Source organism: Passer domesticus, chromosome 19 (genome assembly GCF_036417665.1).
Source record: "Passer domesticus isolate bPasDom1 chromosome 19, bPasDom1.hap1, whole genome shotgun sequence".
NCBI lineage: Eukaryota > Metazoa > Chordata > Aves > Passeriformes > Passeridae > Passer > Passer domesticus.
In genome coordinates, this window is record NC_087492.1 from 4,369,336 (window position 1) to 4,396,385 (window position 27,050).

At 49.2% G+C, this 27,050-nt stretch overlaps 1 protein-coding gene across 2 annotated transcripts; it reads right to left on the reverse strand.

Moving 5' to 3' along the window:
- Window positions 1–528: 528 nt before the first annotated feature.
- SUPT6H (SPT6 homolog, histone chaperone and transcription elongation factor) lies at window positions 529–27,045 on the reverse strand. Of its 2 annotated transcripts, none has more exons than XM_064394904.1 (37): window positions 26,907–27,045; window positions 21,610–21,741; window positions 21,005–21,157; window positions 20,766–20,836; window positions 20,051–20,246; window positions 19,300–19,384; window positions 18,607–18,880; window positions 17,324–17,425; window positions 16,965–17,078; window positions 16,392–16,481; window positions 15,779–15,921; window positions 15,383–15,534; window positions 14,810–14,908; window positions 14,512–14,641; window positions 14,261–14,411; window positions 13,718–13,872; window positions 13,070–13,265; window positions 12,724–12,863; window positions 12,528–12,645; window positions 12,355–12,431; window positions 12,091–12,226; window positions 11,574–11,711; window positions 10,472–10,639; window positions 9,666–9,793; window positions 8,454–8,661; window positions 7,869–8,016; window positions 7,492–7,634; window positions 6,625–6,765; window positions 5,359–5,554; window positions 4,997–5,235; window positions 4,659–4,772; window positions 4,421–4,545; window positions 3,839–3,951; window positions 3,376–3,453; window positions 3,122–3,288; window positions 1,796–1,977; window positions 529–1,639 (listed from the first exon to the last, which is right to left on the reverse strand). In XM_064394904.1, exons 2-37 carry the CDS (start codon window positions 21,716–21,718, stop codon window positions 1,453–1,455), a joined length of 5,166 nt encoding a protein of 1,721 aa, XP_064250974.1. In that variant the 5' UTR covers window positions 21,719–21,741; window positions 26,907–27,045; the 3' UTR covers window positions 529–1,452. The 2 variants fall into 2 exon arrangements, with proteins under 2 accessions (XP_064250974.1, XP_064250975.1); XM_064394905.1 differs by lacking the exon at window positions 26,907–27,045 and adding an exon at window positions 25,580–25,604.
- Between the last annotated feature and the right edge of the window lie 5 nt (window positions 27,046–27,050).

The following is a 27,050-nucleotide window of genomic DNA, read 5'->3' on the forward strand; positions in this document are numbered from 1 at the left end:
ACCCCGTCACCCCCTCAGCACTGCAGAGGGGAGGGCATTGAAGCCAGGACCTGCATTTCTCTGTGCAAAGAGCTCTGCTTTGTCTCCCGGGTCGCTGCCATTCTTCAGGAGCATTTACATGCAAAGAAGAGCTTTGTTTCCTAAGATCTGCTGTTCCTGCTCATTTCCTAGCAAAGGAGGCTGACCAGGAGCACTGGGAAGGAACAAAGGCTCTGCTTCCATAGAAAATCCCTACTAACAAAGCAGGAGAGGGGAGAGTGTGTGCAGCAGGAACTTTTCCTCTCAGAAATGTCTCTCCCATGCGGGCAATCCCTCAGGAGCAGCACACTGGGATGCTTCTTTATCCACTTTATCCCTCTCCCAGTGTCTCTCCCTATCCCACACCCCCAGGGAGGTGCCCCCGATGTCAGTGTGATGTCTCCATGTGGTGCATCCATAACAAAACCTTATTTGTTAACAACAGAAATCAGCTCCTCTGCAAAACTTGCAGCACACAGAGGGCAACACCAAGCAACAAAGGCAGGAGGAGCATCGACTCCCACCAAGCAACTCTGCTCTGAGCAAATCCTAAGGGAAGGGCATGGTGCAGGCAGAAAACCTCTGAGCTAGCATTCAGTAAAAACTCTATTTATTGACCCCTCTTGGTTACAGCTGGCAGGGGAAGCGGGTACAGAGGAGGAGGCCATGCACTCCAGGCTGCTCCATCCCATGTGTCTGTCCCAGGGAAGCTGCCGCAGGCTGGCGCTTTATTTCGCAGTCTGATTAAAAAAAAAATAGTCAAAACTAAATAAATATTGTTCCAAAAGAAGCCAGAGGAGAGAGCAAGCCTTTGGTACAACAGCTGCATCTCCAGCAAGACCCCGAGCTGCTGTGCTGGACCCCTCCAGCCACAGCTGGGGTTGGCACAGGCTCTGCTGAGCCTGTCACACAGGAAAACACGGAGCAAACAACAACAGGAACTTTGTGAGAACTCTGGTTCGTTTGTCACAACCCCCACGACTTTGCTTTGTGGTCTCGGGACGAGGGGAGGTGACAGTCAGGGTTTGGGAGAATCCAAAGGAAACAGGCTCACTCCAGGGCAATGCACTTCCAGCTCCATTTGCTTCCCAGTCTTTGGGGTGGAAGCAGAGTGCTGTGCATGTACAAGGACAGACTCCTTTGACCTCATGTTTGCTTTGCTAAGTTTCCAAGGTGCCTCAAAACCGGAGCCTAGAACGCAGAGGCCGATGCAGTGTTCCTTTCTATGATATATTTTTCTTATATATAGCATATATTTTTAAACCAGCCCTGCCAAGTCTATTCTCTCGCTCAGGTGCACATCACCAAGAGTCATTTCCCACCATCCCACGACGTATAAAACAGGAGTTATGTGTCTAAGGGAAGTCGCTTCCTATTGTTCCCCCTCCTTCCCCCTTCCCGGGAGAAGAGAGGGGAGGTGTCGGGTGTCAGGTCCTATCGATCCATCTCATCCAGGAGAGGCGTGGCGTCCCCGGCGATGGACATGGGCGTGCTCTCGATCATGGGGCTGGGAGAGGGCCGGGGGGTCAACCTCTGCTTCTGTTTCCTCCGCTCAGCCTCCTTCTCCTGCAGCCACTGCTCGGCCATCTTGCCCCAGTCGATGGCAGCGTGGCTGTTGGTCCTGCAAGGACAGGGGGACAACGTGAGATGTGACAGGAAAAATTAAATTCCCTGCCCTCCCTCCCCATGGGGGAAGCAATCCCATCATGCTGCTTCCACAAAAACCAAGAAAAGCAATGGAGACAGGACAGGGATGGGAGCACTCAGAGCTACTCACTTTGGCTGCTGCCTCTGCCTGGAGCTGGATGAGGGCTGTGCCTGGGACTGGGTGGACTGGGGTGTGGTGTTGGCCTGGAGCTGGTACTGGGGTGTGGTGATGGGCTGGCTGGGAGTAGTGTAGGAGTAGCTGGGGGTCATCAGAGGGGTGGCCACGGGCTGCTGTGCTGGAGTTGTGAAGACCTGTGGAGAGCAGAGGCTGTCAGGGATCCTGCTAGGCTGGGGGGGTTCTGCACTGCCCTGCTCACCCAGGAGGGTGCCCACCCTCATTCTGCATGCCCCCAGCCCTGCTGAGCAGGGCACATTTGCTCCCAGCACAGCCTGCCCTCCCTGCTCACCCAAGGGGAGATACTGGAGCCAAGCAGAGGCAAGGGGCACAAGAGACACTTGGGGTAAGCCAGCAGCAATGACATCCTGCAGTAGGCACTAAGAACAGCTACATTCTTCTCTGCAGGCTGCAGAGAAGGTGCAGCAGCTCCCAGGATGGCTCCCTCCCACAACCCAAGCCAGCTGGCTTCTTGTCCCATGAAGAGCTTAGTGTCTTTGCCTCCTGGTGTTCACCTCCCTTTTTTTTTTCAGACGTCTTGATGATTAATACTGGGTTATCCACAGTCCCTGCCTATCCTCAGCTCAGCATGTACTGTGCCAAACTTCCTGAAAGCCTCCCAAGGTGCTCTAAAGGAGGATCACTCCTCCCTGCAAGCCTTGTCTTGCAGCATCTCTTCTTTGGGTGCTGGGTGTGTTTTTTGCACCCAGGCTCCTCAGTCCTTCCACAGCTGGAATTTGCCTTGGTGCCAGCTGGGAGCTTGCAGAGTGGGCTGGAAGCAGGCACACATCAAGAAAGGCTTCACCATGAGCCAAAGCTGTCCAATTCCATCTTACTCCCTGCAAAGCCCCTGGGTGTGGGGTCAGGCTGAGGTGTTCCCCGCCGGTGCAGCTCAGAGATTAGTGCTGAGCTGAAAAGCCCTGCAAACTCAGCGCATACCTTCCCAGCTAATCTCCTCCACTGGCAGCTCACGTTGCCACTTCAGGGGCACAATCAGAAGGTTGTGTGCCCTCGCTGCTGGATCCCCCCTCTCCACCCTGCCACATTCCTTGGGGGCCAGACCAGTTTGCTCCTTGCTCCAACTCCCCCCGAGCAGGGCTGTGTTACGCGCCTCATTTCTCCAGTCACGGGAGAAAATGAAACCTGGTTCAAGAATCCAGCCTGTGCAGCACCACAGGGACAACACCAGGACTTGGGGACCCCAGGCAATGAGGGATTCCTTTGGCTCCCAGTGGTTTCTAGCAGCCAGGAGAAGCCAGCAGAAGTTTAGGTGACACCTACGTGGTACGCGCTGCTGCCGCCTCCGCTGCCCCCGTAGCCATACTGGCTGGAGCCCCACTGTGCTGGGGTGGCATTTGGGTTCTGTCCCTGGCCTGTCACAGCAGCAATGGCACTGAACATCTGGGAGGTCATGTTCTGTGGTAGAGCATTCACTGCACGTGTCAGGTCTGCAAGGGAGACACACTGTGTTAGGAAAAGTGGAGCCTGGAGGAGCAGCTCACGTCCCAATCCCAACGGGAATGGCTTGCACTGACCTGCCAGGTTGATGTTAGCTGGAGTAGCATTAATGGAGGCTGGAGTCCTGGTCCGACTGCTGCTGCTGGGGGTAATACCTGTGTAGAACACCAAGAGGTAGATTAAGTCTCCTGGAAGAGCAGCCGTTGGTCTGAAACTCAGGATTGGAAGTTCCGGCACGATGGTTTGCTACCAGGGAATGGTGAGTGCTGGATTTTATGGTGGGGGAGACAAAGGGGAGGAAAGGGACTGGTCCATACTTTGCTGCACAGCCCACTTGATGAAAGATTAACTCTCAGAAGAGCTCTCTGTGGGTTGGTGCATGGAGCTAAACATTTCAAGCACTGCTCAGAAACTTCCCACACATAGAAAAATCCTAGGACACATTTTTGGGACAGGGAAGATGGAACTGTCCTTTAGTAACTGTCCCTGCTACTGTGTGATAAACCAACAGCTGAGGCACTGAAGTTTTAGGCTGCTCACCTGGAACAGGGTCCTGATAATGATCCTTAAACCATCTGAAAAGTCCATTCACAGTAGGGAAGACTTGGCCCCGGTAGCGGAATCCCTCTGGTGTCACTGTCACATACTCTATCCTGGGAGAGCAGGGACAGCACGAGACATCACAGGCTGTGTCAGCCACTCACTGACAGGTCACACTCAGAAAAGGCATGGACTAAAACCACAGGCAACAGCTGCACTGATAATGAACAGACAGATCCACCCAAGGCACTTTATCCTCAAACAACTGCTTCAAACTACCCTGCCTTTCCATGAAAAATCTGCCTTTCCATGAAAAACCCCCTTCCATGCCTACACTCCCACAACACCCACAGCACAGGGCAGTGCTGCTCGTGGCAGCCAGATGGTTAAGAAACATGGGAGTCTCCTGGGTGAGATTTACTGCTAGAATTGGGTCCTCCACTGTCAGGAGGCCAAATCCTGGCAAAGAGGAGGCGTGATTTGCAGGGATTTTGACAGAGTTGGAAGAAATACTGGCAGCAGTCAGCTGAGGTTGGGTACTGGCAGCACTCAGTGCAGATGCTGGGCTTGCCTCTCACTTACCTTGGTTTGCCTCGAGGCTGATATCCCAAGAGGAATTTACCAGGTAGGTCTTTACAGGCACTAATAAAGTATGGAATAAATGTTGGCTTCTCTTTCTTGGTCTTTATCAGCAGCTCTTCCAGCTTCTAATTAGAGAGAGAAAGAAGATAAATGCTCCAGGGGCAGCCCACATTTTCAGCAGCACACAGAGCCCATGGATCTCTTCCTAAGAAGAGACCACATCCTGGGATTGTCTCACCTTCTTGTCTCCACCATTGCAGTCCTGATAGTATTTGTGGTTCAACAGGTCTCTGGCAAAAGAGGCCATTGGCTGGACATAACGAGCAACAATTTCATCCAGGTCTTCAAACTCCTTTGAACAAACACATTTAAAGAGGTATTTAGGATGTATTTGGTCATACACTGCACAGCAAGGCTTGAGGGAAAAAAAAAAAGAGATAAGTATTGTCTAAGGATTCCGAGAGTGTGTTGGAAGTTACTCTCCAAGAGTGTGGAAGCAACTACAAGGACAGAAGGGCTGTGTCAACCTGTAAAATAAGTCCTTCCCCTTCCCAGGGGTGCTCTGCAGGGCTTTACCTCTGTGTTAATCCAGAGCATGGAGCCCAGGCTGAAGGCATTCTCCTTGCCCTCCTCCCGGACATCCACGTGCTGGTAAATGCCATCGTTGACCTTCCAGGTGACAGTCAGATGGTTCTCCCCTTTGCTGCTCGGCCGAATAATCACATCCCCTTGGTCCATGGTCTCCATCATCTTCTCTGCTTGCTTGAAGCTGATGTTGTGGAATGATGGGTGAGCAATTACCCTCTTGATGTATGCTGGGGAGCAAAGGGAATGTTCAGCCTTCCAAGAGGAACTGCTTTAATGTAACTGTATCTAATTGTGCTGATTGTCCTGGGAAGGTTGGAATCACAAGGGAGAGAGAAATTAGGAGAACTCACTTGTCCTCTGCTGCTTTCTTTTCATGTCTTCTTCCTGTTTGTGATCTGCTGCCTCGGAGTCGAAGTCGTAGTAGGTGTCTTTGGGCAGCTTCCACTCGTTGTTCTTGTCCATCAGGTCTGAGGTCCTGCAGGTCAGGTCTGCACTGAACTTCTCAATGTCAATCTTCATGATGCGGCAGTGGACGGTCATTCCCACCTGCAGGGGAGGTGCAGGCCAAGCTGAGCAGCAGGTTTGGCTGACACACCAGATTCCCTGTGCTACAGAACAATCCATGTGGATCCTGCTGACACTGAGGAGGTTACAAATCACCTCAGCTGCTTCAGATACAATCTTTAAATGTGATCTTTCTACACAAACTGGAAGTCAACGGATTCAAAAAATGACCAGAATCAAAAGAGATTAAGGGAAAAATGGGCAGTTCTCCAGCACATCTATTACCCACAGCACACAGAAAGCTGCATGTCTGGAGGGTGAGGACAATCACATTTTCTATTTCAAATATCTTTCACAATGGGAGTAGCAAAACTGGACTTTAAGATGTGCAAGAAAGCAGTTATGTGTGTTTAGAAGCAGACATCCAAAGGACTGCTCTAATAAAATGTGAGGCAGAAAATCCCCCCACAAAAACTGCAATGTCTTAGTTCAATTAACCATGATGAAGTTAATTAATAACTCTTTAAAGAAATGCTGAGACCTCTGAGCTTACAGGATTATCCATCACCTGCATGGCCTGTTAGGGACTCCAAAAGACAGCAAGGATGTTAAACCACTGTTTCATTATGTGATAAAAAGGTGTTACTCCATTTCTTTAAGAACCCCAATCCCTGTCCTGAGCAGGACCAGTAGCTCTGATGACCTCCACAAATTAATGGAGAGGGAAGAAAAGCTGTAAGAGGGAAAATGACCCTTGCCTGTCCAAAAGCAGTTCTGTGAACTCTTTAGAAAGGCAGAAACAAAGGGCAGCTCTGCATTAGAATGCCTTCTGGTCTCCTAAACCCAGACTCCAGCCAGACAACAATAAATCCTCCTGCAGCACAACGTGTTAACTGATTAACAGGGTCCCACCAGCTGCCAAGGGAGATTTGCACAGTGGGACAAGGACACTAACCAGAACCTGAACTTCCTGCTGATTTAAAGTCCTTACACGAGAATAAGGTTGGAAAAGTCATTTAAGAACAGTGTTATTAACCAAACTGTGAGTCTTTGGTATTGGCTCCATGTTCTTCCAGCTCTGCTGGGAGTGTGAAAATCCACTGCTTTCATACCTTCACCCTTTCTTCTGGCCTCTTGACCACCTTGTCACTAAGAAACTTTGTTGGGATGAAGCCAGCAACACCATTATCCAGACGTGTCTTCACTCCAATGGCCTGACCTGGGCAGGAACCGCTGTCAAAATGGTTCCAAACCTTGAGCAAAGCAAAAGAAAATAAATCATTCAGCATGGAAACAAAATAGCCCCAGCAGTTCATACTGAAAACAAGTCCAAAAGCTGTGTCAGCAAAGTGGTGCAGCCAGCAGAGACTTGTGGAAGGGCAGGGGACAGAAGCCTTCAACAAATGCTACGCAGTAATGCAATCTTCCTCCTCCAGTTCTGCTCAGCTTATGGGACATTGCAGCCAGGAAGGTCAGAACATTTTTAGACCCTGAACACCAGCCTGTAGCCAGGGCTGGTCTCTAATGAACATTATAAGGGTTTAAAGTCACGGATTACCCAGGCTGGAATTCAGTGTTTAGAAAGGACCTAAAGTACAGCTGCATTAAGCAGCAGGTGGTCCAGATAAGTTCTTGAAATTGAGAAGGTGGCAGAGCCTTCTGTTCTCAGTGTCACAGGCAATTTCTCTGCATAAAACACAAACCCAGACCACAAACAAGAAAGCTCTATATGCAGAGAATTGGTCAGCTTAGCCCCAGGTCCATTTCACTCTAAAAGCCATAATGTAGCCATAAAAGACCTGTCAAATCTATACTAAAGCAATTAGTCAGAAGTGCAACAGATTTTATTTACAGCCAAAGGCCACATCAGGTTGGGATCCTGAGGCACTGCAGACACAATCTGATTCCTTGTCTCCTAAGAACCCTACACAACACTCCTGCTGACAGCAGGCCCCTGACAAAGGCAGAAGCAGCCCCACCTCGCTGAGCTCTGGGAAGTTGTCCTGCTGGCAGAAGGGGCACTGCCAAAGGCCAGTTTCATCATTCCGTATCGCCTGGTCGTAGCTCTCTCCCTGTGGGCGCCTGTGGGCAATCCCAGTCACATTGCAGATGATCATTTTACCTGTGGGGTGATGGGAGAGAGGAAGGAAAGTATGAAAAAACTGTGCAGCTGGGCAGTTCCCTCTATCTAAGGGTATAATTCATGCATGAATTTGTTAGGAAGTCACCCAAATACATGAAAAGCTACTTCATACTCCACCACAGCACCACACTCACTAAGATCCCTTTGCCCCACCTTCACACATCCTGTGTCAACTCAGGAGGACAGAAAGCAGGGATGTGAACAGGGGTGTACCTATGTAAAATGTCTCTGGAGTTTCTTTGGTCAGCATATTGAAGACCTCCTCTGTGTTGGGAGAACGGTACGGGGTCCTCAGGTCCTTGTATCTGCAGCTGAGCTCAGCTCGAATGTCATACAGAGTGATGTGCTTGTCACCATAGCCCTGTGTGGGATTCAGAGGTTAGAAAGGCATGAGCAGCAGGAAGAAGGTCAGTAGAGAATCCAGTATAAGTTTTGGAAGAACTCAAGCAAATTATGAAATAGCCAATTTAAAAAAAGGGAATGCAGCAGGTACCAACAAATGGTGAAACTTGGTTACAGGATGCTGAGGAGGTCAAAAGGACAAACGTATTTAGAAAAAATTTCAGGGGAAAGAGCTTAAATGGTTAATTACTGTTCCCTGTCCCAAGTGTATTTTCTGCAAGCATTTACTGCATACCATTGTCAGACACTGACTGCTCTATCATGGCCATTTATACATTTTATAACAGCACAGCTAATGCCCAGCTCCCAAAAAGGATAAAGCCATAAAACATGAGAATCTCAGCTGGGCAGCAGAGCTTCCCCTCTGTTTCTCAGCACCAGGAACCCCCAGTGCACCTGTCTTTCCAGTTCTTCAGCAAAGGCATCGAGATCCAGGTCCTTCAGGCGCTCGGGGTTTTCCAGGATCTCCTCCAGAGCTCCTGCAGGATTTGCATCCTCAGCTGACTCATCGTATTCCAGGGCATCCACTGCCATTTTCCTGGCCCATTCATAGGTTTCAGGATGGACCCTAGAGCCATCTAGGACTTCAATGTAGGAATCAGTGCTGAAACAAAACCAATGCTCAGATCAGGGCTCTGAGGTGTTCCTGCAGCTCAGTGATCAAGCACATTGTTGAGCACCACTGCTGCCCTCCATGGAACAAAGTACTCCAAAAAGGACACTGAATTATTCATTGCTAAACCAATAGGAGCCAAGGCAAGACCTGGCAAACTCCAGCCTGCAGCTCCAAAGACACAGCCAGGTATTTTGGATGCTGGGTGGGTTTGATCCCTGCATACCACAGCTGCTCTGTGAGCACACAGCTCTCTGCAGTTTCTCTCCTCACACAAATTCAGTGTTGCCCATGAGCTGTTTGGATGGGCTACACTTTACCCCCAGCACCTCTGGGATTTGTATCATGCAAGAATCAGGGGATCTAGCAGGGTTGGATCACTCAGTGCAGGGACTCAGCCAGGTGTTCTTTTTCACATTGCTTTTCAAAGGTAAAAAACCCTGGAGAAAGCATGTTTCTAGTAAGTGACTCTTCATGCAAAGCAGTCAGGTTCAGAAACACAGTTACAGCTGTCCTCAAAACACCTCTTGTGCAGTTACAAGTAACTTAATGCTCTATAAACTTCCCAGTATTGTTACTGGTTTAAGAGGAAGCCAAATTGCTGAGTTGTTTCTCAAGTTTGAAACTTTAGAAAAATAAAATACTGTTGGAAGGACCAGGGAGAAACTAAGCTGAAGTGCCCATGGGTTACTGACGACTCCATGACGACTATTTTAGGGAACAACTGGTTTCAGTTTAGCTCCTCTTGACCACAAAGAGTCCTTCACACCAGAACAAGCCATATAATTAATTCTCTGCAGTTCACACTGCTGCTGTGCAAGTTTAGCTGCCTGTAAGAATCAGATTAATAACCAGCAATACCTGAACTTGGCCTAAAGTCAGAGGGACCACACAGAAACTCTGGGGAACACTGACTCAGGGAAGGTCACTGTGTCACCCTGTCACTCACACTGACCCCACACACCACAGGACATCAAATACAACCCAATACCCACCTATCACCCAGTGATGCTGTGTCAATTTTAATGAAGCCAGCACAGTTGATAAACACTTTGGGTCCCATGTGACACATCGTGACCAGCTGGGTCCTGTTCTCCAGACGGGTGTTGTTCTGTTTTAAGATCTGCAGAGAGAGGCAAGAATAAAAGCCTTGAGAGAGGAAAGAGTTTTATAAACCCTGCTATTCAAACACAAGATTGCCCACAGAGGTTGTGAGCTTCCTATCCCTGGAACTGCTCAAGGCCAGGCTGGCTGGGGCTCTGAGGAACCTGCTTTAGTGGAACATGTCTGTGGCCATGGCCAGGGGTTGGAATTAGATGATCTTTAAGGTCTTTTCCAACCCAAATTGTTTTTGTCAGGGAAAAAAGCAGAGGATTCACACAGCACACTGCAGTGTTTAAAGCATCTGACACACGCCCATCACAACTCCTAAGCTGTTGCTCCCTGCCAGTGTCTCAACACTGTGTGAAAGATGATGATTCCACATCATCACGGCTCCAACTCTCAGGAAAAGACTTGGCTTCTTGCCTCGTGTTTTCTACACTGTGGAGGTGTCTTGACACTCTGACAGCACATCCATTCCTGTGGGTTTGGGAGCTGGCTGGGATTGATGGATCTGCTGAGCTGTTTGTGTCTCTCAAGGATACAAGTCCACGTGTAGCTTCGGGGCGAGGCACAGCGAGGTAAAAACACACATCAGAGCTGCCAGCTGCAGCTGGCACACGGGTCCTGACTCACCTCCTGGGCACTCAGAGTGCTGCTGATGTGCTGCTTTTGTAGGCAGGCCCAGAAGCCTCCTTACCTTCAGCAGGTGAGTGCCTTTGCGTGGTCCCAGGCCACACACGTACTGCAGCAGAGCCTGGCTGTGGGGGTGAGCAATGGCCCTGTTCACATCCACCCCCACCTCGTTCACACGGTTGATGAATTCGCAGTAGAGCGCGTTCAGCAGCTCCTCCTTCACCACGTGCTCCTGGCAGAGAGAAGAGGTGTTAGCCCTGGAAAAGATGGGTCTGTGCAACCCTCTGCCACGAGCCAAACACAACACACTGGCGCCCAGGAGCTGTGTTGCACCTCAGCTACCCCTGAGAACAGCCTAAAGGCATATGAGAAAGAAGCAAAAAAAAAAAAAAAAAAAAAAGGAAGGTGTTGTGTAGCCTGAATATGGCACAGAACAGGCAGAACTTGCACAAGTTTAACCTGGAAACCTTTTCTTTGAAAGCAAAGCCTCACAGGCTGCTTTCTCTTGCAGAGAAGGACCTTTCTTGCCTGTTGGAACCCAGGACACCCCTCTGGGTGACCTGGACAGTTTGAGCCCCTGGCAGGGGGCTGATGAGCCCTGGCAGAAGGCCAAGAACACTTGGGGATTTGATCCTAGCTCCTGGGAGAAATTACCAACCTCGTATGAAGAATCACAGATCACAAAAGTTTAAGTAGCATAGTAGTAGTAAGCATGGGGTGAAGGGAAAATTTTGGAACCTTGTACAGAGGGGCTTGGGATTCTGTACATGGGTGTTGGGGGATCCAAGATGGAGGGATTTAGGTGTGCCCTGTCCTTCTTTCTTCTCCCTGGCATCCATGTTCAGGATGATGTTGGCACTCACAGATTGGTTTAGAGTAGAAAGTCACTGTCTAACATAGGTGATAGGTATTGGAAAATAACTGTAAACATAGTATATGTAGTTTTTAGTATAAAAGATAGCACCAGCCTGGGAGGTGTGTAGTGTGCCTCAAACCGACCTGCCAGACAGGCCTGTGGCGGGCTGGAGGAAAAACATCTTAGATAAGCACCAATAAACGACCTTGAGAACCACAAACAAAGAACTCCAACTCTTTCTTGGACCATCCGGCTGGCTCAGGGTCATCCCGACGTTAGGGAACCCGAGACTTGCCCACGGAAAATTTACCTGCAGAGGGTGGAGTTTCAGGCAGAGAATATCCTCATCGGAGCTGCAGACCTGGGCAAACTCAATGAGGGGGTCCTGGATGCGGCGAGCGAGGGACACGGCCTGGCGCAGCAGAGGGGGGTAATCCCGGAACTCGTTCTGCAACAGCACACACAACCAGGGAAACCCTCGTGGGCTTTCACACTCTGTACCACAGGCAGCAAACACACAGCAGACAGGGACTGCAGCAAGGCAGCACTTGGTGCTCACGGCAAAGAAAGCTGAGGTCAAAGGCTCCCAGGAGCTCTTATGCAATTAGTAATGGAGCAATCTCACTAATTTCCAACTACATCAATATCCACTTTGTGCATCTGCTGGTGCTGATCTCTTCAGGGAAGCCTAAGATGTTTTGCCTTGATCCAAAGATCAGTACGTGACTGTCCAGATGGATCATATCAGACAGAGGATGATGCAAGGCCAGCACAACAAATGGAGGATGACACAGCACGAATGAGCAACAGACTAAGGGAGGGCTCACCTCAGACTTCTTGCTGTTCATGTAGAGGATGGCCAGTTCATTGTCCACCAGCTCCACTCCGATTGAGGACAGCTGCTGCCCTTGGTCCAGCTCATGAACAATTCTCTTCACATCCTCCATCAGCATCTGAGCATCCCTAGGGAGACACAACCAAGGGGACTGAGGGGAGAGCACAGAGCTGGGTCCTGGAAACAGTGAAATGTAGACAGGCACAAGGAAAGGACTGCAAAGAGACTGGCAAGTGGAAGGAGCACAAAGACTGACCTGTTCTCGCCTGCAATTGTCACCACGTGAGGCTTTTTGTTCAGGAGGAATTTTTTCAATGTTTCAATATCCTGGGCCTGGAAAGGAAAGTAGAAAATCAGAGTAGAAAAGCTAGAGGGTTTCTGTTCTGAGCTACCTGCATTCATCTCAGTGACAGCTGCACCAAGGCTCACCTTCTTTTCCCTCTCCTCCTCACGCCAGGCATTCCTTCTCTTTGTGAAATGTGGCAGTCGGAGGAAATCTGTCACCTCACCCTCTCCATTAACGAGGGCACAAAATACAGGGTGGTCCCTGTCAAACAGAGATCACTCAGACATGGAGGGCTGCTAAAGCTGGGCATGCACCCAGACACCATTCCCTCCCTCCTACCTGGCTGATGAAAAGGCAATGCCCAGCACCCGGATCCCCTTCCCTTGGTTCTCATCCATGAAATCATCGTCTTCCTCCACCTGCTGATCTGGTCTGTATGCAGCCACCTTCAGCCAGTTGTAAAGTTTGCGGCTGCAAGCCTGGGAGAGCAGAGAAAGGACAAAGAGGAGTGAGAAAATCCACTGCAGGGGGCCTTGGCATAACCCTCCTCTGGAGGGGAAGTTGAACCAGACTCAATCCCCAACTCTGCCTCCTCCCCAAGAACTTGTGTATGATGTGTCAGGAGCTATTCCCAGAACACCGCAGGGCTGCCAGTGCTTGCAAGCCCAGCTCTGCCTCATCTCACCTTGAGGACATACTCCTTGGCCTCCACCAAGAGCTTGTTCTTCAATTCTTTGGCCATCTGCACGTAGAGGAACTGGTTGAGGGAGCGCTCGATGGCCATGGTGCGCTGCCGGTTCCACTCCTGCACCTGGTGACTGAACTCGTCCCGGTAATAGAACTGCTTGATTTCCTCAAAGTACGTCTGGTCACTGCCGTAACTGCAACAAAGGAGAGGAGGAGATACAGAAAGGCTCCAGATACCTGCATGGACCCATCACTGGCAGATTCCTGTACACCTCAGATTCAGGTGGCTGCTTGGAAAAACTAGGGAAGAGCCAACCCTCCATCCAATGCTGCTTTAGCTGCTGAAGTGATGCTGTAGACAGATCACACCCACATTGCACAGTGTGGCCACTCAGATGAGCAGGGAAGGAACTAAACTGGTTGGGAAACAAGCATCATCTTCTGCAAAAATCCCAAGGTTTCAGAGTTTGCTTTCAAGTGAGTAGGACAGATGTCTGCTAAAGTTCTCAACAAGGTGACAAAAAGAGCAAGACCCTGAGAGGCTGCTTGACTTTGAGGTGCAGGAAACTACCAGGCCATGACTTTCAGAAGTAATTTGGGTTACAGAGGTGCATGAATGAACTCTGCCATGCCAGTGGGAACTCACCCCTCCACTCCTTTCATGTCAATGCTGATATCTATGGTGAGCAGTGCCTCGTCCTCTGCCAGGCTCATTTTCAGGAACTGGTCATCTCTCAGCTCCTTTACAGGCTTGTTCTTCATGTATTTAAAGGAATAGGCATAGTGGGCTTCATCAATATCCTGGGAAAGAGGAGAGACAGTCAGCATGCACACAGGGTATTCATGAAGAAAGATCCTTCTGTATGCCACAGCAGACAATGGTTTTTATTCAATACCCCCTCAGTCCTATGCCTGCCAGTCTGCATTTCCTTCCCCAGCAGGACACAGTGGAATTGCTTCCCAGTCCCAGAGAAACAGAGACTGTTTCCATAATTGAAGACAACATCTCATCTGGTAAAATGCTGAGACTAAAAAGGCAGCACATTGCTGTGCTGGGCTCTGCAACAGCCCAGCTCAGTGCTACTCTGAGATTTATTCAGAGTTGCCACTGACATGGGAGAACAAGCATTTGTATGTTATTTAGATCCTTCCCTGAACTGACCCACAGAGTCAGAGCTCCCTTCCTTACCTTCTTCCCCTTTTTGGTTGGTGAAATGTTGATTTTAGCTCGTTCTTGGAAAGTCTGTCTCAGCACCTGTCTGACCAAGGGCTCCCTGGCGATCTGCAAAGCCACCATGTACCGAGCTCCTTCCAGCACTGCTTCTGGGCTTGGGAATTGACTGCAGGCAAAAAGGCAATGTGAAGCCTTAGAAGAATGTCCCCAGATCCTCCCACTCGCGTTACATCCACAGTAACTCCACAGAGACCCCCCACACTGACCTACACACATAATCCTTGGCCAGCTCCAGGGGCTCTGCAGGGAACTGCTCTGTCTCGTGACGCTGGTAACTGTCTCGGAGATTCTCTCCAAACTGCTCAGGTGTCAGACCAAATTTCTTAGCCAAGCCATCTGGTAAAGAAGAAAAAACAAACAAACAAACAAAAACAACAAGGACATGAGTATTGTAGCTAACAGTGAGGAAAGCCACCAGTCTTCCTTCCACAGGTGAGTCACAGCACCCTGCAGAGCATGTGGGCCAGGCCACTGCATGCTCAGCAGGGCAGAGCAGAGCCTTACCCAGCCCAGCTGCCTGGCAGATGGTGTACATATCCCTTCGGGAAGCCTGCTTCAGCTCAGGCCCCTTCTGCTCATCATCCTCTGCATCCTCCCCTTCACCTGGAGGAAGGATACATTAGAGAGGCATTCAGACAGCTGGAGAGTGTCAAAAGCACAATAAAGAGATTAAACACACACTGTGCAACAGAGTCCCTAAATCCCACAAAGGCATCTCAAAGGTAACAGTAGCCTTAAAATTATTCTGGGTTGGAAAAAGACCCTGGAAACACTATCTTCATTGTCACTCTTGCAGTTCTAACAGAAGCATCTCTAGGTTGCACATTAGAACATACATCAAGTTTGCTGATGACACAAGGGGTGGCGTTCATATTCTACTGGAAAACACCTTGTATGGCAAACCTTAAACATTTTCAAAGGTGCCTGAAAGACCTGGAACTAACTTGAGATAGAATGACCAGCAGAGATGCATTGTGCAAACACATGGGCTTTTCACCAAACTTTCTTCCTATTCTTTCAAACCAGGATTTTCAAACAGCACACAAGGAGAAAACTATCAAATGTGGGGAGACAAACCTTCCTCTTCTTCACCATCCTCCCGGATACGCTTTTGCTTTTTGCGAGCAGCCTTGGCAGCATTCTGCATCTTGGGGATGTCTCTGCCATAGTACAGCAGGAAGTGATTGTACACGTCCTTCAGCTCGTCCATGGACTGCACGTCCTTCAGCCTGCAGAAAGCCAGCATGTCACACCCTGCCTGCAGCTAGGTCATGCTCAGAACACTCATGGAACCTGCTCTGACTCAGACCAGGAAGAGGAGCCCTTGGATTTATCTCCCAAAAGAATTTTAAGTATTTCTCATTATTGGCTTTGTGGGTGCTCTGCAGTGGTCAGACTTTCTGCACTGTTTGGGCAAGTCAATGGACATTTTAAGGAATTTTGGAATGATACATACAAGTCCTGGCACCCTACCTCTCCATGTCAGTAGTATCCAGGGCCCTTATTCCATCAGCCAAGGGCTTGTCTGGGTCAGCAGAGATTTGCTCATACTGGTAGGCCTGCATCTTCTCAAACAGTCGTGTCAGGTTCTGCTTGCGGATCTTCAGTTGGGTCCACTGACACAGGAACAAAAGAATTCCAGTGAAACACCCCACTGCAGTGTGTTACCTGTCTCCTCCCTTCCCAAACAGGGACTTCCAGGATTTTGGGATATTTGTCATCTCAAAATGATCATTAAAATCTTAATCCACAGCCAAAACCAAATGTGACATATGGCAGGCCTCATCTCAAAGATGTATTATAATAACAGAAAAAAACCCAAAACTCAGGTTTGGATCTGATAGCAAAGAAGCAACCTGCACTGCTGGCAGGAAATGTCACTACACAAAAGGAACCCAGAGAGGAGAAGGATTTTTTGGAATCCTATTTTGTCAGATATCTCTTTACCACCATAGGACAGCAAAAATGCAAAAAAAAAAAAAAAGGGTAAAAACCCCAAGCATGACCAAAACAAACTGCTGAAAGTATCAGGCTAGGTAAGAGGATAAATGTTGATGGGAGAAGCAGAAATGAAAATATTCCTCACCTTCTCATCCCACTGCCAGACCCTCCACAGGTCGTTGATGTGCAGCTCTGGCTCCACGTACTCCTTTCTGTAGAAGGCGATGAACGGGACCTGGGTCAGAAATGAGACTCATCAGCCCTGAGCAGGAGACTGGGCTGTTCCTGGCAGCCAGGAGCCCAGTCAGAGATCCTGTTCCATAAGGAACAACAAACTAATAAGTCAACTCTTACTCCACCAAAGAATATACCACCTAGGCAAGAAAACTTCTGCAACACCAGGCAACACCGCAGAGAACAGACTGGATGGACCAAGCAAGGCTCAAGAGAAAGTCCCCCACCTCATTCAGCCTCAATTTGGCCACAATGAGGAAAAGATCAGGACAGCAGCTCTGTCAAACAGGCCTTAAAAACCTGTATTGCCACAGCTCACATAAAATGAGTTGCAGTTCCCAATGCAGCATCATTTCATCACAGGAGAGGCAACCAGGGATGGTATCTCAGCCCCTTCTATGTGCCCTAAATGTTTACAGCAGCCCTGCTAATCTTGTCAGGAAAAGGAGACAGACCTTGATAATGAAGAAAAGTTGCAAATTACCTCAAAATGCTGATTTCTCATAAAATTCAGGGCTTCTTTAATCTTCTGGATGGTGCTGGGCCCCTTGCGGCCGAAGCTGCTGGCTTGTCCACGGTCAAGGTAGTCAGAAGTTTCCTGAAAAGGAAACACATTGTGTTCACTCTGCTCCTGAGCTGAGCCCATAAAAGAGCAGCCCTAGGTCAAGGCTGAGAAAGTGTGGTTCTTTCAACTTCTTTGTGTTCCTTTTTGCTCTGTTTCGTGGATGCAAAAATGAAGACACGCACGTCAAATGATCTGCTCAAAACCAGTAATGAAGGTGGGACTGGGCACCCCATTCCTATCAGCAGACCCCTGGACAAGTGCCAGGCACAGTCCTTTACCTGCAAGGAGATGGTGGGCGTTGCAAAGGCATTCCTATAAATCCAGTCAGCTTCTTCCTCCAGCTCATCATCTTCAGCACTCTTCACTGGGATGGATCTCAGCTGGGAAGAGACAACACCATGAGCACAGGCACGTGCAACACCAGGGCTTGCACTGCCATGTTTCCAAGAAGCCTGGAAATTATTGTTTTGAGCTACAGGTTACCTCTGGGGACCCCCACCTACGGGGTGCCAAGGATATCACTTCAATGTCTGCACCTTCTGAGCACACAGGAAACTGCATCAGCTTTACACTAGATAAAGGCAGCTACAATCCTGTCAAAGGCTTGTGGAAAGGCCTGCAATGGTGCAAAGTCTGCTGTGAAAATCAAGTGAGGATATCTCCACTTCCCACCAGACACCCCAATTTTCTGCAGTCACATCCTCTGCTCCAATCTATTTGTGCCCTGCTACCACTTTCGTTGCTGCAGCCACAGAGTAACAAAAGATAAAGCAGCTCCAAAGCCTCTCTGGGCACTCAGTCTCACTTCTCTTTCAGAGGTGCTGCTCTAATCACCACTGACACTCATGAAGATGACAATATGTGTGAACAGGCCACCTACAGCCACCATCACAGGCAGCATTTCCTTCTGTGGCACAGACTGGCATGGGGAAAAAAGGTCCTTTGGAAAAGTGGCAGCTTCACACACCCCATTTCACAGAGAAGGGTAATAAACCTCTGCATGGAATTACACTAACCTACACTAAAGGGAGATGGATTTTTCAGTGGAAGTCTGAATATAGTGTAAAATTAAGACAAAAATATGAGACACTAGAAGGATTCCTCACAGCACAAACAGCACTTTGTATTGAGAGAAGTGCAAGTCTCATCACCTTGAGTAAAGCTGGTTACAGCAGTTATGTGTTGGCTGGCATACAGGTAAGCTAGAAACCTTCCCATGTCTTCTCTAGCACTACACCCTGCTCTCCATATATCCAGCTCAAGGGATTCCTAACATCACTCAGCACAAAGCCATCTCGGCAGAGCCCAAGCCCTGCACTTCAGCAGTACAACACTGGCACCCAGTGGCCACAGGGAAGCTGTGACTGGAGCTAAACCCAGATTCACACAGGTACAACAGCTCCCATGTCACTGATACACCTGAATGCAGTTTTAGCCTGTACATTTGACAGGTAAGGCCATCAAAGAGGGACAAAGAAATTCCAAAATCCATCCAGCCTGTAGGTGAAAGCCTGGGAGCCTAAACGCTTCCTGCCAGGAGAGCTGCAGCCCCTTGCCTCACCTGGAACCTCTCAGGCATGTCTGTCATGCGGATCTCGTTGTCCTGGTCCGTGAGGTGGCTGCTCTCCAGCTCACTGGGCTCGTACATCTCGAAGATGCTGCGGCGGCTGACGCGCTTCTTGGCCGCCTTCTTGGGCCGCACGCGCGTCTCCCCTTCCGCCTCCTCGTCCTCGTACTCGTACTCCTCCTCCAGCTCCTCATCGTACTCGTTGTACTTCTCAAACTCATCGTAGTCAAAGTCCACGCCAAAGATTTCCTGGGCTTCCTGCAAAGCACTGGAAAGCAAAAAAAAAAAAATTTAACCCTATTGTTCAGCCTCACAGTGCAGTTCCCAGAACATCTTTACAGCCACACAGAGGAGGCCAGGGGCACTGTCTAAGCTTTAGTTTTTCACCTAGGCTAAAAAAAAAATAAATCATGGACAAGTACAAACTCTGAGCTTTACTGCAAATATTTCTCTCCAGGGCCTGGTTTTGGTATCCCTTTAAAAAAATCCAGGGGAAAAGGGAAAAAGGAAGGAGCCACACATTTCAGAAATCACACACTAAAAGCTCTGTGTCTAAATTTACCAGGTTTCTTCTGGGAAAAAGACCAGCAGTACCCAACCACAAGCTGAATCACTCTGCAGTTGCAAGATCTAAATAAGTTGAGCACTATTTTCAAGGCTCCCAGCCAACTTCCAATCAATACTTACGCGTCTGTGTATCCTGGAAGCTTCTTTCTCCATTTTGGCTTCTTCAGAGGTTGTCCATCATCATCCACAATGAAGTCATCAATGTCTGGACGTTGAGAAACAATTTAGTGGTCAGGGAACTCACATATAGAACTGGTACCTCTGACAAAGCTCAGCAACTAGGACCCTCCACCACAGACTGCTGCTGCTGGCTGTCAGTCTGCCCAGCTCCCCACAGCATCTCCTACACCAATCTCACACAGTCCAGGAGCCTGAACCACAGAACAAGCTTCCAGACAAAGTTCAGTGCACTGATTTGGAGCTCAGTGCACTGAAAATCAGTCAGGAAAGGCCTGGCTGCTTTGGACAGTAGAAAGAATTCTTTAAACTTTTTTGGTAAGGTAGCAGCAGTGAGAGGCTGATGCTGAAGAGAGGTAGGGCAGGCATGCACTGTGCTGTGAGGTACTAAAGGTACAAGGCTATTGCCTTGAGTGCCTTCCTCTGAAGCATTTTCATTTTTGAGGCAGCTTAGGGGAGGTGTTCAAGACTTCAGCACACATAACATGCTCCTGCACAAAGTGGTTCAGACAGACAAACTAAACCTGTCACCCAGAAACTTTTAATTCTAAGGACTGTACTAATCAGAACAATAAGAGCTTCACCATGACAGGGTCACAGCCTTTTGGATACTACTAGTTCAGAGAAACTGAATTTTGTTCCTGTGCTTTAATTCTAGGATAAACATTGGATATAACTGAGCATCCACACTCACCAGATTCATCTTCCTCCTCCTCCTCTTCCTCTTCCTGTGGAGCAACAGGAGCTTCCACTGCTTCCCCTCCTTCCTCGCCTTCACCATCCTGAAAGATTTCTTCAGCAATGGCTTCCTTCTCATGTTCTTCCTTTCCATAATCTTCTGCTTCATCGTCCTCATCATCGGACATTTTCCGCACACGTCTGAATTTTTGCTGCAAGGACAATTCCTTGTTAGTTCTCACAATCCCTGGCTCAGCACTGCATTTCCCCTGCAGACACCTGGGAGGGAGCAGGATGGAGCCCAGCACAGGCACACAGGGGAGGGGAGCCTTCCCCTTGGGAGCTGTGTCACTTGCATGCTGTCACCACCAGTGCTGGCCTGGCTGATGTGACTCTAATGTTTCAGAAAGAGCTTCAGAGCCCATAACAGCCTGTGCTGACCTTGAGGTTAGCACCACACAGGGATGGAAGATGAGACTGTCCTGAAGATGTGGAAAGGGAGCACAGCAGACTTCAGGAACCAGAAAAAAAAGTGTTTTGCAAACTCTGGGAAGCCAGGCCCTAGTTGCTTGGGTAGGGAGAGATCCTGCTTCCTTGAAGCACTCAACTCTTCCTTTCCAAGAGGGCAGGAGCTGATGGGAGGCACTGTCTGCCCATGCCAGGCTGGAGCCCACCCTCCCCTGTCCTAAAACACACCACACCATTAACAGCAGCATGGGAGCACAACTCACTCTTTTGACTTTAACGCCCAAGTTTTCTTCAATGAGGTCAAAGTCATCATCCTCCAGGCGGTCATCAAAAGCTAGAGGAAACATCAGAGCTAAGTTAAACTCTCCCTTTCCTAATCTGGGAATGCACTCACCCAAAAGGGTACAGCTTACCCAGCCCATGCAGCCCAGGGCAGAGGGTGCTCTCTGCCAGCATTACACCCTGCCCTGCCTGTGATGGCACCGACCATCACAAAACTTACTGCGCTTTCTCTTTTTGTGGCCAACGTCATCCTCAGAGTCTCCAGAGTCACTGGCTTCCTCCTCCTCTTCCTCATCATCATCATCATTAATGAATCCTTTCAGGTTCCCCTGCTCATCCTGGTCATCGAGGTTCAGCTCCTCCTCTTCCTCATCTGGGATGAAGAGCAGCACGTGTTAGACACTTACTGGTTATCCACTGGGACCTGTGCAAGCAGCACCTTCCTCCTCACCATCCACAGAGAGTTTTAACTGAACACTTTTACTGACACAGAACCCAGGCAGCTGCTCCTGCCAGATCCCCACTTCTTGTCTCGTGCTCTCTCTGCAGAGGGAACAGGTGGAGTGGTCACACTGGGAGAATTCCTCTGCTTTTACCATTTACTATCAAACCGTGCAATTGCAAGCCCCACGAGGGTGAAGCAGAGTATTTTTTATTGCCAATTATAAATACCACTTGGAGCACTTGGAGTAAAGGAAGCATTTAAACAGCTGAGATTATTGACTACAGATGGCCCTGCTGTTACAGCACAGTTATTGCTCCATCTGCAGAGCCACAGAATGCAGAATAGAAGAGCAATGAACACAGACAATTCAGCAAACTCACCATCCTCATCTTCCTCTACAAATTTCTTGGTTACTCTGGGTACAACCTCCCCATCCTGGTTGTACTCCTCCTCTGACTCCTCTGCTTCGCTCTCCACAAAGTCAGACATGGCTGCAACCTCTCACACAGCAGCTGGGGAAAGAGGAAACATCCCTGGCATCAGCTGAGCAAGCAGAACACAAGCACTTCCCCCTTCAGGTTTTGGAGAGAAGGCAGCTAAAGCAAGAAGGGTTTCAAATTAGCTAGAGGCCCTGAATTACCCAGTGTCCACCTTGCCTGGACATCCCTGTCACCAGAGATTAGGCAGCAGCCAAGAGCTGCCAGCTCCTGCCAGCCCGTGTCTGGGTGAGGAGGGCAGGAGCTGTCACAGCAACACTGGAAGCTCCTGCGGCTGGAACGTGCACACAGCCAGAGCCTCCATCCCCCCCACACCCTCCCACGCGCTGGGAAGGCTCCCACTGAGGCTGCACGGCGTCAGGCACACAGCCCAGCTAATTAGGATCTTAATATGATTAATCCTCACACAGTTAATGAAGGCAGGTGACCCTGAAAAGGGCCTCGACTGAGCTGTGGTTGCTGGCTGTGACTCTGCAGAGCCCACAGAGCAAACTGGAGAGAGGTCTGGGGGTCCTGGGCTGGGGCAGGGGGTTTGTGGCTGCCCACAAACCAGAGCCACAGCCAGGATGTTCCATGCCAGGAGCCTCCATCCAGCTGAGGAAGCAAAAAGAAAACTACAAAACCAGTGAATTTTTTATATCCAGAATCTTTTGTCTGATGTTTTTCCCAACTGGGGTTTCTGGACACAACACAAACCAAGCTTGGCACAAAGGAAAGTGTTTGCCAAGTTCTGTCTCTCTGAGCCTTCCACTTCTGGTGGTTACAAACTCACTGATATTTTGGAAATTTTCAAAGGAAGTTTTTTTTTTTAACCTCCTTTTTACATACATCAAAACAACTGAACCTTACAAGAGTCAGCTATGAGGAAAACCAAATCAACTCCTCAATGGCTGAGAGGATGAAAACGCCAGCCCAGGAAGAAGTACAGGCCTTTGGGAAGGAGCAGTACAAAAAGCAGTTCAGAGGTGTCAGATCCAAAGCCAAAACCTCCATGTTATATTACATCTGATGTAATTCAACACACAAACACACAAAAACAACAGGGGAGAAAAAAAGATGAGAAAAGAATTCCACACGGCAGGGAATGATACCTAAACAAATATGCTTTAAAACATTCCCATAATCATTTCCCCACTGCAAACAACCATTGAAGGAAATCAGTCCCATACAGAACAACCTGATCAAGGCTTTGCCATGACACTTCTCGTGTGCAGATTTCTTGTTCTGCCCCGAGATCCACACATCTGCTGCACAAACACAACGACTTGGAGAAAAACAGGGACTTAGTGCTCAGTTAGAGTTAAAAGGTCCAAGGCTGATCTTGGATGATCTTTTAAGTCTTAAAATACGAGCAGCTCCGAAGGAACGTGTCATCCATATCTCATTAAAGAAAACCCACAACAAAGATGAGGGGAAGACCTCTGCCAGATTTCAGACATGAGTGGAGAGAGCAGCTCGTACTCCCTGGCTGCAGAATATGTGGCTGTGGCCAACTTCCGTGCAGGATGCTCCAGACAAGCAGAAATCACAGCAGGCCAAGGCTACTGCTCTGCATCCAGCCAGGACATGGCTGCTCTGGTTCATGTGGGATCCCCATCCTCAAGAGGACACTTTAGAAGTTAAACACTTGCATTTAAGCAACCTCTCAGAAATACCACCTCAGAGGGCAGCACTGATGCCAGTTAAATGCGTGTTCCTGCTGCAAATAGCACTGATTAATCATGAACAACACAGAAACAGGGATTATGTTTACCAGCCTGTGTATGAATATTCTGTCAACTTCACACTTTCTCACCAATCCTCCTGCTCCAGGTATTCACCAGGGTGTATTAACATACACAAACCTGCAGGCTGAGTGGCTTTTCCTAGAGTACTTCCAAGCCTAATAACCTTGTTTATCTCCTGGCCACGATCAATACACAAACCCACCTTGTCAAAGCACATCCAATTTCACCATTCTCTACCAGTGAAGTATTTAACTCATGATTCCAACTTCCTTTCTCATCGCTTGCTCTAAAATTTCCTGGCAATTTTACTCCATGTCAATTCAAATTTATCTGGACACGGGGAACAAACAGGACTTGAGAAAACCATCTTAGTTAATGATCCAGCCAAGCAGGTTCCACACGAGCCAACCACCCACAAACCACCAAGGTGCTTTCAGCTCCTGGAAAATTCACCTCAGGACAGCAGGGATGTCACTTAGCATGGCAAAGAGATGCAAGATATTAAATCAGATATTGATTAAAGGTGCTTCTCCCACCCTCTGTGCCAGAGAGGCCTTAACTTGAAACAACACAAGCCAGGGAAGCGGGCAGAGGTGCAGAGGCAGAACTTGGTGTGGTCACACAGGGAGTCATCTGAGAAGGGTTTAAAGACTCTGGACCAAGGAGTGTTGGGCCAGCCCAGCTGTTTTGATCAGGAGTGTCTGCACTTTGCTCAGCTCAAGGGCACAGTGGCACTGATCCAGAGTCCACAAGCTCCTTCTGACTGGGACCATTGAGTTCTGATCAGGGCAGGACCAAGATGGACATGGCCACAGACTCTGTGAGGTGAGGCAGGGCCTTCAGAACAAGGGCTGCTTGGTGAGAACCTGAGGATTTCAGAAATCATTCACACATCCAGCTATCTGCTGGCTACTCAGGACATTTGGAATAGAAATGTCCCTCAAGAGCTTCACCTGAGCAGGTGTGGGGTGAGGGAAAGCAGAAACATCTGACACTGTCCCAGCTATAGGGATGCCACCCAAGGCAGGAGACCTCAGTGGTGCTCACAGAATAACCAAGCAGCATCCTCAGAGCAAGACATATTTATTATTCAGCAATTAACCTCAGGATAGCAGTGTGAGTACACAAACCAACAAAGCCAGGTGCTCACCTTGGCTTTAGGACAGCATGGGTGCAGCAAAGACAGCCCTTGACTTCTCCCCATCCTTTGTGGAAGAAACTACATCAATCCCATATTAACACTTGTTTTGTGGGGTTTTTTGGAGTGGAGAGTGCTTGGGCAGGGATGGCTCTAACCTCTGCCACTTCATGATTGAACTCACAGTCCATTTATGATCACACAGATCCAGGGAACCACACTGCCAAAGCCACCACTGAACACCAGCTCTCATGGCCACATTTCAAAGGGTCAAACTGCAGAGAATTCAGAAAGCTCCGTGAGAATAAGAGAGCTGGGGAACTTGACTCAAAACGTAGAGCCTAAGGAAGCCAAATCTATTAATTTTGTCAATTAAATGCTCATGAAATTAATTTTAGCACATTCACAGGAGTCCAAGACTGACAACAAATATCTGACCAGGAAAAACCCAAATGAACTGCAAAGATAACACCACTCTTTCACCCCCTGAAGCTCTCAGTGAATTTCTCAGTTAAATCAGTATCAGTTTTCTTAAATTAAAAAAAAAAAAAGCAAGCCATGGTTGATTTAACACCAGTAACTAAGCAATGATCTTCAGGCTGTGTCCCACCACAGAACTCAGACAAAATCATTTTGGCATCTTTTGATTTGAAGCTTATGAGCCTAACAGAAACATCTCTGTGAAGCACTGCAAGCACTCACACCATGAGAAATTACCCTCACAGGCACCTCAATGCTGAGCTCCTCCTCACAGGCATTTCTTGGTATCTACACAGACTTCTGATGGCCGCTGGGGCCCGCCAGCCCTGACATCAGCAATACATCATTTTATATTTAGCTTTTACAGCTGTTTTGCACATTTCTGAAGCCTACATCTGAACCTGACACTCCCACCCTGCTCAGCGGGAGGAAGACAGGGGGAAGTGATGATTGAGAACCAATGATGGGAAAGCCCAGGCAGCCACCAGAGCTCAGGAACTTCCCGTACCTGCTTTGTTGGTTCTGATGCTGCTGCTGGTCCCACCGCCCCCGATGCTATCAGGTGGCAGCACGTCCTGTGGCAGGGTGACACATTTAATGGCACGTTGTGTGAAAGAGCGCTTCCGCCTGTTTATTTTAGCCCTGCTGCATCATAATTTCCGGTCAGAAACAGAAAACTGATGCTCCCTCCTCGCTTTCTCTGACCTGCCCACGACTTCAGGCACCTGGATCATATCTCCTGTCAGCAAGCTTCTCCCCTAAGGTGAGGACACAAAGGCTTTGCTTGCTCAAAAACCTGCTCTGCTCCTGTCCCTGTGTATTCCAGCACTCCCTTTTTGGGATGGTCTAACCAGAATTGCCAGGACACAAACTGCCAACCATTTACTCAGCAGCATAACAATGTTTTCTATTTCATTCTCTCCTCCTTTACAATAATTTCAAAATATCCCTCTTTGGCTACAACAGAGTGTTGAAGTCATTTTAAAAGAAACAATTGTAGAGACACCTACTGCTCTTCCTTGAATATGAGGTGACACTGAGCCAGTTTTACGATGTTTGTTACCTTCCTTACACCTTCTGCCATATCTCATTCACCACACTAGGACTCCCACCCAGTGTTATCTGGTCCCTGCAACCTCACAATTTAACTATCCTAAATAATTTAGGAGCAACCTTCCTTCTCCACATCATCGTGTCCAGGGGGAAAAAAAAAAAAAAAAAAAAAAAAAAAAAAAACCAAAAAAAAAAAAAAACCAAAAAAAAAAAGGCAACAGAGATGACTATGAAGCTCCACAATAACCTCACTCCCCTATGAGCACCAATCAAAGGTGTGCCACCTTTTAGTCATATATTAAACCCAAAAGAGCATTCCCAAGCCCTTGGCTTTTTCACCAGGAGTTTGGAAAGCCTAACGCGGAGGTCTGGGAATCACACCTGCGGAGCAGAGATCCGGGCATCACACCTACAGCGCAGGGAGATCAGCACCACCAGCGTGGTGAGAAACGAAGGTCAGACCCCTTTCCCCGCTCCGCGAAAAGCATCCCGATGCTCCCCGTGCCACCGCCTCACACCCACAGCTCCTCACACCGAGCCAGCGCTGCCCCGCGGCCCGGCCCCGCCGCAGCAGCAGCGGGCGGGGGCTGCGGCACCTCCCGGCCCCGTGGGAGCCGCCCTCGGCCCCGGACACCGCCTGGCCTCCTCCGAGCCCTGCCCGCCGCCGCCCCGGGAGGCTCCTGCTGCCGCAGGAACACCCACGGCCACCAGCGGGGCCGCACCGGGGCGGCCGCCGCCGCTCCATCCCCGCTGCGGGGCCCGCGGCGCAGCCCGACACCAACCTCGGGCACGTCCCTGCCGCCTTCAGGCGCCGGGTCGGGTGCGACGCCCGGGCCGGGACGAACGCGGGCTCGCCCTTCCCCCGGTGAGGGACCGCCGTTCACCGCCGCCCCGCCGGGCCCGGCGCGGCCTCACCCGAGGGGCCG

Coding starts and splice junctions, on each gene's coding strand:
- SUPT6H (XM_064394904.1), bottom strand. CDS start 21,718: ATGTCTGACTTTGTGGAGAGCGAAGCAGAGGAGTCAGAGGAGGAGTAC. Junction 21,158..21,609: donor TGTAGAGGAAGATGAGGATG/GTGAGTTTGCTG, acceptor TCTTCATCCCAG/ATGAGGAAGAGGAGGAGCTG. Junction 15,535..15,778: donor GATACTACTGACATGGAGAG/GTAGGGTGCCAG, acceptor GGCTTTCTGCAG/GCTGAAGGACGTGCAGTCCA.